Genomic DNA, 12,212 nt, shown 5'->3' on the forward strand with positions numbered 1-12,212 from the left:
GATCCAGCCTAGGAGAAATTTTCTGACAATCGATGGTTTGCCTTCAAAAGTTGTGGGTATTCCATCACTGAAAGTTTATAAGAAGAGATTGGACAGCCATTTCTCTGGAATGGTGTAGGGTCACTTGCTTGGCCAGGGATTGGACTAGAAGACCTCCAAGGTCCATTCCAACTCTATTTTGTATGTGTGTTCCATAATCATATCATTGCCTTTGAATAAGAAAGTAAGTGGGGAGAGATGTTTAAAGAAAGGATAAAACATTCAAGCACCTCCCTAAAATGATTAATGATGCACTACTACTACATTATATTGAAATACAATACTACTTCACATCTTTCTTATCCTAGTAACTTTGGTTACTTCCTGTCTTCCACAAAATGGTTCCCCCCGTCCTTTACTATATTCTTCCTGTCAATTTATCTACCTAGTCCCTAAGTGAGTTTTCCTCCTGACAGCTATTTTAGTAGATAAATCATTAAGGTCCTATTTTGCCATTTCTTTGCCACTTAACATTTATTAATAATTTACTTTTCTTCTTTTATCTATTATGTTAGCACAAGTGTTATTTAGCATGAGACAGGAATGTACTCATTTAAAAAAACTTCCCGCCTACATATCTGAGTAATAGTGTTATCCATTACCAACCCATATAAACTTTATGTACCAAATTTTGAGCATAGGAATTAAAGCTGCAGTGGGCATTCTCAACATAGGATGTATTTTTTTGTTTTTGTAATTAAAGGTAAAGGTAAAGGTTCCCCTCGCACATACTTGCTAGTCATTCCCGACTCTAGGGGGCGGTGCTCATCTCCATTTCAAAGCCGAAGAGCCAGCGCTGTCTGAAGACGTCTCCATGGTCATGTGGCCGGCATGACTAAATGCCAAAGGCACGTAGAACGCTGTTCCCTTCCCACCAAAGGTGGTCCCTATTTTTCTACTTGCATTTTTTACGTGCTTTCGAACTGCTAGGTTGGCAGAAGCTGGGACAAGTAACGGGAACTCACCCCATTATGCGGCACTAGGGATTTGAACCGCTGAACTGCCAATCTTTCGATCGACAAGCTCAGTGTCCTAGCCACTGAACTACCGCATCCCTTTTTTATAATTAACCCTTATTTAACCTAATCCAATCAGGCAGTTTCCCCATATCAATATTTTAAGCATTTTTTAAAAAAATAGAGACTTCTGATGTACAATCATTGATGTTCTCGTTAATCATTAAAATCCATTATCCAAGTTATTGAACTCTGCATGAGCCAAGGCCCAAAAGACCTGAGCAATAAAATTGAGAGTGGTATCAATTAATTTTAGGTGCATCTGAACTGAAGCCTTTGGAACTTGTAGTGTGTCTTGAAAGTTACTATATCTTTGTCTCTAAATAGATGTGAGATGGGTAGCACATATAGATTAAGTTAGATTCCATACCAAAGAGAGTAACAGTGCTGCTAATGGCTGATCTAGCAGAGATAAAAGTGGGTTCTGATTTCGGTCTGTTCTTCATAACTTAGAACATATAAGGTCTGGAACACATAAATTACCATTCCCATCCCTAAATATGTACATTTATTTGCATCTTATAGAATTGTTTAGCTTAGGCTGTACTTTCCCCCCTGCAGATGGCCATATTTGTGTAGGCATTCCAGGGCTAGTTATTACAGGCAAACATCCTGTTGCTTGCATTATTCATAGCAGTTAATGAACAGCAGTGTTGAATTGCCCAGCACAAACCTGGTGTCATCTCGATTGCAGAGGCTAATCGGAGGAAGTCAGCTCATTGCCCTTCAAGTCAGCTGTGTAACATTCTTCACAACTACACAAGCTGTTTCAGGGTAGACTGCTATCACTGCCTCTTTCGGTTCAATGGCTCTTGCACCCAGCTCATTCAGTATATGGCAGAGGAAAGGTTTAAACACTGGTGGCTAAAGTTAACAAGACCACAGTATGTTTACGTGCTACCCAAATTCTGTACTTAAGAACTGGTTCTGTAAGGCGGAGTACATAGTACATGGATCTTCAACAGGAAAAAAAATTGCATGATTGAACCACTTTTTCACATAATTTTGGAAATAGCAAAATGTATCTTTTTATTGGAAATAAAGTATTTTTTCTATGTAGTACCTCACCTTGAGTCCATGTAAATCTTGAAGGGAGCCTAGTTTTAAGAAACAGATTAGAAGCAAACAGGCAAGTTCTGTTTCTTGGCAAACTATTCTTCTACCTTGGTACCAAGTAGTTCTCACAATCCTTTTGACCTCATTGTCTAAATCTTTTCAGATTACAGAACCAGAAAGTTACACAAAGCACATTCTGCTTTAAGTGACACTGTCTTAGCTTAAAGGTGGCTAAAAATTGAGGGTAACAGAAACCATTTTGCCCAAGTATAAATACTTTCTATATAACTCCACTCCAGTCAAGAATCCAAAATACTTGGTTACAACATTTTAATGGGAAGAGTGGATTCATGCTAAATCTTCATGTAGCTCATCTTTAGCCATCCTGCCAAGGATTGAGTTTAAGCCCAGTGAGGTCACACGATAAATCTGTTCTTCATAAGGGAGCCACTCTTGGTAGCTGTGTCTGCATGAGCCTGATAACCAATCACCACTTTTGAAGAGAGCCCCAGGTGTTCCTTATACACACGCCTGAAAGCCAGAACAAAATAATTTTGTGTGAGCGCCATTAAAGATATCAATCCCCATTTCATATGATTCCTTTTAAAGAAACCCCATTTAAGAAATCTAGAGCCATTTACAATAAAATAATTGCAGTGAAAAAGGAAACACAATAAAAAGATACATTAAGACATTTTGTAAAATACAAAATACAAAGTGAAATCTATAAGATATATTAAAATGTGAAGAAAAAGTAAAGGCAACAAGTTAACATCGTGGCCACACTCTGACTCATGATATTGGTTGGTTCATTGTTGTTTGCTTGCTTGCTTTCTTAATGTCAGCTGATTATATGTTTGTTGTTTTTTTAAAAAGTTGTGTGATTTATGTTTTTTTTTTAAAACAGCTGCCCAGAGTTATAAATTTGAGATCAGCAGCCATATAAATTGAGAGAAAGAGAGTGAAGGTGTGCCTAGGAAAATTAATCTGTCTTTCCTAGGGGCCAAAAGAGCAGGAAGCATGGCATCAGGCTTTCTAAAGCCCTTGGGATCTGCCACTGAAAAGGCCATCTCTCAGATAAGTACCCACCATACCTCAGTTTGGGAGGGCCCTCTGAAGGTGACACTCACCCAATATGGATTACTCCATCCCGGTTCTCTGCCTCTCGGGTCCAAATGGCAATTTTGTCCCCTTTGGCACGAATATTGATAACTGCCCCACAGACATCATCACTGTAGTCACAGAACATCTCTCCAATCAGGCACAGCAACTATAAAAAGGGGACAGGAAGAAAATCCACATGAAATATACAGGGAACCAGATGACAACATTCGTCTGATGTATCAGGTTTTTCCTGCCCTAAAGAGTTTAATATTGATACTGAGGGGGAAAAAGAGCAGAATCTTGAAAGATAAATAAGAACTAATCTTTTCTACACACTGCGAACCTAATAAGTGAAAAATACTTAAATCAAAACCGTGTCTATATTCTTGGGCTGCAAGAATCCAAGAGACCCACACAACATTAACAAAACAAAAAAAAATAGTGTTTCCTCTATGTAGTTAGTTAGTTCTCTTAAGTTGCCTACTGAAGGTCTGGTTTGTGCGACCCGTATCTGGTAGCCCTACTGTGTTCAGGGTTAAACAACCTCTGTTCAACATCTTCTTTTCTCTTTTTTCAATATGTTTTTCTTCTTCTGTCCAGTAAGCTGCTGGAAAAGAGGGGAAAGGGAAGCACACCAGATGTCTAAACTAATAGCTTTCAAACACCTTTTAAATTAGTCTGAGGGCATATTGCCCATCTCAGAATAAGCTAGTATGGTCTCGTTTGTGGAAGGAATTACTGAAACAGAACAATTACCATATCTTTTGGAGTAGAAGACGCACCGGACTATAAGACGCACCTACCTTTTTTGGTGAGGAAAACAAGAAAAAGAAATCTGCCTCTGCCTCCCAGCAATTTTGCCTCCTTGCAGCAAACAGCCTGCTTTATTTTCATTTCCAGCATAGTTTGATTAGCACAAGGAAAAAAAATCTGCTCCCAGCAATTTACCTCCTTGCAGCAAGCAGCAGAGGCCCACGCAGCAATAGGCAATGGCAATCTCTGCAGCCTGAAACAGCTGAGAGTTGGGGACAATCAACTTGTGCTAATTAGGCTATGCTGAAGCTGAAATGGGCTGTTTCTTCTTGCTGCTTGCTACAAGGAGGTAAATTGTTGGGAGCCAGAGGCCAAAGGGTGGAAGCCAGTGGATGGGAGGGGCTACATTCCGTGTATAAGATGCCCTGAAATTTCCCCCCCTTTTAGGTGGGAAAAAGGTACGTCTTATACTCCGAAAAATATGGTATGTAAGTAGTCCTACTATTAAAGAGAGGCAGAGATGAGCTTTTGGATCCATTACAGAAATATGGCCACAATCCAAAGAATCACCTGGTTTGAGAAATTAATGGACCAGAGGTGGAGGATATAAACTGAATTCTGCTTACTTACGGTCTCTAACCAGAAACGGTCAAGTTCTGTACGTCGCTGCTGCTTAGCCAATGTGATAAGCCAACGACCACCATGCTTGTTCCAGTTATCTTCCCACATGGGTTCAATACCATCCTGGTAGAAAAATGTCAAAGATAATAATTGCTTGCCATTTACAGAATAAGGAAGATGATCTAGATGAAAATATTCAAGTTCTGTTGCCAAGCAACAAAAAATAAAACATGGTTTAGGTCTAGAAGGAGGAGGAGGAAGGACAACACAGTCAGATTTATAACCAGTCTCAATAAAAATAATTTTACGATTCTTGCTGTTGATTTCTTTGTCTGGCCTATCTAATGGAGCTAATATCACCTCATATGAATCATACATATGAGTCATACACATTCCCTACTGGTTCTGTGGGCATGGCTTAATTGGTGGGCATGGCTTGGTGGTCAGATGACTAGGTGGGCATGGCCAATAACAATAAATAATAACAATAATAAACAAAATATACAAAAAAATAAGAGGTACCAAAAACCAACTTTCACACTTTACACACACACACAACAAAACACAACTGACTCACACACAATGTAAAAGCAGCTGCAACAGCAGGAACCTCACACAGCCACAAAAACCTCAAAAACCAACTTTCACACTTTACACACACACAACACAACACAATACAACTGACTCACATACAATGTAAAATCAGCTGCACCTCACCCAAAATGGCCCCTGAAACAAGCAGGAACCTCACACAAAGCTGGCTGAGGAACTCTGGGTGTTGAAGTCCACAAGCCTTAAAGTTACTAAGGTTGAAAACCCTTGTTTTAGATAAAAGCAGCTAAATTTAAAACTTCCTCAATTTTAAATTACTTACCCAATCGGAGGCAGGCAGATTGAGTTGCTACCTAATGCAACTGATTGCAGCAGCAGAAGCAAAGCAAGGCTTAGCGACCCCGAAAGAAGCAGCAATTAGGCAAGTGGGGACGGGGCGATTGGGTGGGCATGGGTGAGGGCTCTTGTAAGAGGTTGTAAACAAATGATTTTAAAAGCCTGTGATGATCAGGCAACTCAGCTGTGATCGCCAGAGGAAAAAAAGCTTTTAAAAGGCTCCTCTGACGATCCCAGCTGAAGTTGCCTGATCGCCAGAACCTCTTAAAAGGATTGTTTTTAGGACTGTCTTCGGCAGAAGAGCTTGTTGAAAACATGCTTTTTAAAGGTTCAGGCAATCAGGCAACTCAGCTGGGATCACCAGAGGAGCCTTTTAAAAGCTTTTTTTTTTTTACAATCTCTTTGGCCGAAGAGGTTGTTAAAAAAAAACTTTTAAAGGGTTCTGATGATCCCAGCTGAGCCGCATGATCATCAAAGGCTTTTTTTTTTACTTTTAAAAGCATTTTTTCAGCTGAAGAAAAAATGCTTTTAAAAAAAACCCAACCACCTCTGATGATGGCACGGCTCAGCAGGGGCAGGGGGCGGGGGCAGGGATTTTGGCTACTGGTTCTCCGAACCACCCGCTGCCATCACTACAGGATCAGGCGATCCGGTCTGAACCGGGAGCATTTCACCCCGATTCTCACTATGTATTAGGCTATAGATACATTCAGATGGGAAGCACTGGTTTTATACCAGCAAGCAAGGTATAAAATTACATCATTATTCCCCAATATGGACAACTTCCAAATATGCTAACTTCCCAGCCATTATTGCAGATAAGGTAAAGGTAAAGGTTCCCCTCACACATATGTGCTAGTCGTTCCTGACTCTAGGGGGCAGTGCTCATCTCCATTTCAAAGCTGAAGAGCCAGCGCTGTCTGAAGACGTCTCCGTGGTCATGTGACCAGCATGGTTAAACGCCAAAGGCGCATGGAACGCTGTTACCTTCCCACCAAAGGTGGTCCCTATTTTTCTACTTGCATTTTTATGTGCTTTCGAACCGCTAGGTTGGCAGAAGCTGGGACAAGTAATGGGAACTCACCCCATTACGCGGCACTAGGGATTCGAACCGCTGAACTGCCGGCGTTTCGATCAACAAGTTCAGCGTCTTAGCACTGAGCCACCACGTCCCTTTAATGCAGATAAAGTCCTTTATTAGGACAATGCACAAGTTGAGAGAGTTAAGCTTCATAATAAAGGGATCCAAAGTCTCTCTATTTACCTTCATATAACAGACCTTCATGTCACAATTCAATGGGTTTGGGGTCAAGTTGTTGGGACTTAAGTTCTGGAGAAAACTTACTTTGAAAAGAGAGTAGTCACAGCCAGATGTCAGCTTGCTCGCTAGTTGGATATGGCTATACAGTCTGCAATTTCAAGAACAGGAGAGAGTTGTTAGCAATATAATTGATTGACATTATTCCAATAAGAAACCAATTACATAGGTATCTCCAAAACTCCAATTCAGATTCTTTTTTCACTAAATCCAGGTTCATATCACAGAAAAGCATTATTAACTTCCTACATCACCCATCTGGCCTAGCTGTATTTTACATATTTCAGGTGGAATTTTTAGCAAGGAGATACAATTCATTTTCCAAGCATTACTGTCAGTGCTATCCATTTTATCCTCATAATTATTTAAGGAATAGTTAAATTAAGATATAGTACTCAATGCTTAGAATTTTCTCTATAGAATGAACCAGTGAGAAGGAAAGGAGGGAGGGAGTTTTTTTCAACAATGATGTTATGGGTGAACAGTTTTCTCATTGGCTCACTCTGTCTGTAGGTGTTTTAGGTGACTTAACATTGATTTTACAGGTCCTTAAAGGGAAGAATTGGCTCAATGGCTTCACATATACAGTACTCCATCACAGCAATTGCCCTGATTTGGGAGGGTGAGTGCATATGATCAGACAAATATACACTACCCTTCTGATTCCACTTTAATATTCAGACAGGATTAATGCAGGCTACAGTATTTTGTGTCTGCAGATTCTTCTCAGACAAAAGAAGCCATGGTGAAATGGACCAAAAAATGGATTCATCTGCCCTCTTTCTTCCACAGTAGATAGCAAGACTGTTCCTTTTTTTCCTTTCCACATGGAAGCTCTTGTGTGCAAAGTGGTGGTGGTTTGCTATTCCAGGACTATCTCTCCTTTTCCTAATCATTAGCAACCTTCAACACCCTGTTCCTAGTGCAAGTTTGCACATAGTTCTTGGAGAACATATCTTCCATTTCTCCTCCATTATAACTACATGTAAATACAGCTATAGCTACTGGGGAAAATACCTGATTGTAAAATTACAATCAGCTGTACTTTAAGCAGTGGTTTTAAATGCATTAGAAGAGTAGTAACTTCCCAGTGATTTCTTTTTCTAGTAACTACTCAGATTTTTCTTTCTTTCTTTCTTTTTCTCTCTCTCTCTTTCTCTCTCTCCCTCCCTCCCTCCCTCCCTCCCTCTCTTTTTTCTTTCCTTTCCTTTTTTTTGCTAACAGCAGCAAATGCATGCTAGATGTTCTGGAAACATGGGTGGAAAAGACAATGTATTTTCGCTTTTTGTGTGAGGTAGGGGAAGTAGGATATTTTTGTTGCTCCAGGACAATTAGTAGCTTGGGATAGGAAACTAGATGAATGTTATTAAACAACAACAATAACACACAGCTATTTATTAGCTAGAAGTCCACTGGTGTATTGCAAAGTATGAAGCAATTTACAAGAACGGTGCTACTGGAATTGCCCACAGAACTGGCATCAATTTTTGTAGGCTGCAGTTCACTTGGGAGATACGGTATAGGACTGTTTTTGCTACAGTACTGTAGGCTCAGGTACTTACTCTCCTGAAAATAAGGATCCAGTCTGCATCTCAAATGCAGATGCACCTTAAGAATTCTTTAACAGGAAACTAATACAAGTGGTCCTTGCCTTACAGCAGTTCGTTTAGTGACCGTTCAAAGTTACAATGGCACTGAAAAAAGTGACTTATGACAGTTTTTCACATCTTTCCAGCATCCCCGTGTCATGTGATCAGAATTCAGATGCTTAGCAACTGGTTCATACTTATGACCATTGCTGTGTCCCAAGGTCATGTGATTCCCTTTTGTGACCTTCTGATGAGCAAAGTCAATGGGGAAGCCAGATTCACTTAACACTGACCTTCGGACATTCCGTCGGCAACTGAAGACACATCTTTTTATTCGCGCGGGGCTGGCTTAAATTGATTTTAACAAATTTTTAAATTCTTAGAAATTAATTTTAAATGGGGTTTTTTAGTTTATTATATATTTTACTTCTCAGGCCAATTTTAAAATAAGTTTTTTAACTGCATTTTAAATTTGTATATTGTACCGTCTGTTTTATTCTTGCCTGAGTCCTTCGGGAGAAGGGCGGTATAGAAATCAAATAAATAAATAAATAAAATAAATAAACAACCAGATGACTTAACTTATCAACTACAGTGATTCACTTAACAACTGAGGCAAGAAAAGTCATGAAATGGGGCAACATTCATTTAACAAATTCTCCCTTAGCAACAGAAATATTGGGCTCCCTTGTGGTTAAAAGGCAAAGACTACCTGTATTGATCTAAATGCCATGTAGGAAAGAACTGCTTTCCGTAACTGATTTATTTAGGAAGACTTTGGTATCCACTGAGTTACTTATAGAGCAAGATACCCAAGAATTTGGAATAAGGGAGACCTTTCTCTATATCAGTAAACTATATTCTAACAAGTCCCTGTATTTGTTGCCAGTGGGAGAAAATTTAGCAAGGTGGCATTTGCAGTATTAATAATTTATATAGAAGTTCTCCAGAATCCTCTATTTTTTCTCCCACCAATGTGGACATATTGCTGCTTGCTCCAAATGCTAAATGACATAACCTACAATCATATTACTTCTTCAGGATTGTATGACTGAAATATTAGCATGCATGGAAGAAGATAAGGATACACTCACGCCCAGAAGTCCTCCACAGTATCAAACTTGGTAACAAGCCGCAAGTTATCTTGCCAGGTTTTGCGCTTGTCATTTTTGAAGAACCACAAGGCCCACCTATGAATTAAAGGAATGTACAAGTGAAGTTACTAACCAGAACAAAGTCAGGGAAATGCTCTTTGAAATCCAAGCCAAATTATCCTCATGCTTCTTAATGCTTGTTTTGGGGAACTGATAAGTGCTCCATGCTCAGCTCAGTCTAAATGTAATCAGAATTGATATTTGTAGCCAATACATACTAAATTTTCAGTTTAAAATACCTGAAAAAAAGATCAGGCTTTTCTCTATTTCTCCTTTTTTTTGTAAAGAAATATAAACATGGAAGTTGGAGTATCTTAAGTGTTCGATAATGAACAAATACATTGTTTGGAGAATGTGATTCCTGCTCATAAGAGAAAAAAGACTGAGGACAGTTAATACACCTGTAAGCTGAGAGCATTTTCTTATGTGATATCTATAAAACCCGCAGATGTACAGAAGTTTCTTAACAGCTTTTTGAGAACAAACCACCAAACATTTCTTGAAAATATATACAGTATATCTGTTCTAGTATAATTAAATGCTTCCTTTAGCGACATTTAAATGTATATGTTCAGGACACTTATAGTTCATAAAAGGAATGGCAAGTAAGAAAAAAGAATATTGAAGTCCAAGAACTGGACATTGGACATAACAAAATAAAATGGTTTTATTGCTAATACCTGTTCTGCAGGGGATGCTTGGTGATGTGTTCCACAACTGTCTCCCCTCTCTTAGTCTTGTGCTTCTGATGTTCGTCATGTGTGCTTGCCTAATGTTTGAACAAAGGGACAATGCTATGGCAATTGACAGGACAGACATTTCCCAATTTTTTTCCTGACTAAACAATAACACAAGCTAAAGATGATAAACCCTGTAACAAGGCATTGCAGATTAAATAAAAGCCAACAGTTTTTTTCAGAAATTGAGTCGCCCATATATTTCAGGCCCATGTTCTTTCTCAAGAGCAAATCCAAAACTAGAAAGCTTTTATCTGGACATACAACATTACGAGACAAAACCTATCTATGTGCCTTTTCTCCAGAATGGGAGAAGCAAATTATTTCTCAAAGTTTAGAAAGGCATACTAAGATTTTTTTTTCCAAGACCTGTTCTAGCTCCAAGGAAAAACTGCTCTATTTCATGTGATCCCAAACAGACATAGTTCCTGCAGCATGAAACATCTCCTGAAAAAGGCTGAGCCACCATCTCAAAGGATAGGCGACAGAGTGAATAAACCAAGACAATTCTTGGCTGAGCAAAATTACAAGCTCCCAAAATGTCTAACTTTTTCCAAATCTTTAGTCAAAGTAACAAGAAAACAAAACAGTTTGATGCCCCAGACTTTAGTACCATCTTCATTTTATACAACAATCCCTAAGGCAAGCAGAGAAGGTGGCTGCCATTGTAGGTTTTGTTTAAAGAGCTAAGGAGAGTAAATAAATCTATGAAGGAAGGCTTACCGCTTAATGAGCTGATGGCCTCCTTTTCATATTAGCTAGTTTACGCAAGTTATCTTGGGCCTGCTTGTATTTTCTTCAAGCAACAGCTTGAAAATTGTTTTCATAAGCAGAAACTTTATATTCCTGTTCCCTCAGTCCTCTCCATTTAGTGTTGTAGAATCAGTATAGCATGGTAGACACAATTTATATGTTCTCCTAGCATAGATTCAGCACCTTTAGTAGGCCTACTATCACAACTACAATAACAAGAAATGAGATTTCCCCAACATGCAGAATTTCTTTTGTAATATTTAAAGATACAGGAAATCCCCCATTATAGTTAGGAATACAGGAACTTTGCTAGCTAAGTCATAGAAAAGCTTTCCATGCAGTTTAGGCCATATAATGTAGGTCTTCCAATTTATCTAAGCAGTGAAAGATCATTGTCTGGAATGTATGCTAGGTTAGAAGGGTTCCTTTGTGTGAATTTGCTTGGAAGTATACTGTATCCCATTGCATCCACTTGAATTTAAGCCCTGCATGCTACAAAGCAGAACTTCACTTCCAATATATGAATCAGCCTAGCTCTATTTCTCCCCCAACCAAAATGAGTTCTCAAGAAGTTAAACATGGAGTTGAATAATTAAGACTCCATTTTTGTGAATACTATCTCTGCAGCTTGCAAACTGAGAAAAAAGGAGAGAAAGCTCTGTAAAAATAACTAAATTCTGTATTACCTACCGTCTTTGCTGCTGCCATATTCTACACAATATTTTTCCCAATTCTTTTTACCAAGAAGATACTTGGAGAATTTCTTTAAATTCCCAAAGAAAGAGAGGCTCTTCTTCAAAAGACAAGAGAGTTGAGTGTATTTCATTTGTAAAATCAGTTAACTTCCTTTATTGGGTGGAGCATAACATGCATGACAAAACAAGGTCATTAGAATGCCTTTAAAGTTAAAGGACCTGTGTCCCTTTCTCTATGACAAAATTAGAACAAAAACAAAATAGAGATCTGGGCAGGTGGGAGAGAGAGTCACTGTGAAACTGAAAACAAGAGGAATGCTGAACAACAGCAATGGTAGAGTAGAAAATGGATGTGAGTTTATTATTATTTTTTTAAGAGGCTAGCATTTGAAGAACAGGTCACTTTCCCACGTCAAATTACACCAGATCCCATCAAGGATTTAGGAAGCTCTTGAGCATCATGATGCCAGTTATCATCTATCAGCCTGT

At 38.9% G+C, this 12,212-nt stretch overlaps 1 protein-coding gene across 1 annotated transcript; it reads right to left on the bottom strand.

Moving 5' to 3' along the window:
• Window positions 1–2,348: 2,348 nt before the first annotated feature.
• EIF4E1B (eukaryotic translation initiation factor 4E family member 1B) lies at window positions 2,349–11,842 on the bottom strand. Its single transcript, XM_058170197.1, has 7 exons — window positions 11,719–11,842; window positions 10,219–10,307; window positions 9,479–9,574; window positions 6,823–6,886; window positions 4,599–4,712; window positions 3,242–3,381; window positions 2,349–2,642 (listed from the first exon to the last, which is right to left on the bottom strand). Exons 1-7 carry the CDS (start codon window positions 11,734–11,736, stop codon window positions 2,528–2,530), a joined length of 636 nt encoding a protein of 211 aa, XP_058026180.1. The 5' UTR covers window positions 11,737–11,842; the 3' UTR covers window positions 2,349–2,527.
• Window positions 11,843–12,212: the final 370 nt, after the last annotated feature.

The sequence above is a fragment of the Ahaetulla prasina genome, chromosome 2 (assembly GCF_028640845.1).
Source record: "Ahaetulla prasina isolate Xishuangbanna chromosome 2, ASM2864084v1, whole genome shotgun sequence".
Lineage (NCBI taxonomy): Eukaryota > Metazoa > Chordata > Lepidosauria > Squamata > Colubridae > Ahaetulla > Ahaetulla prasina.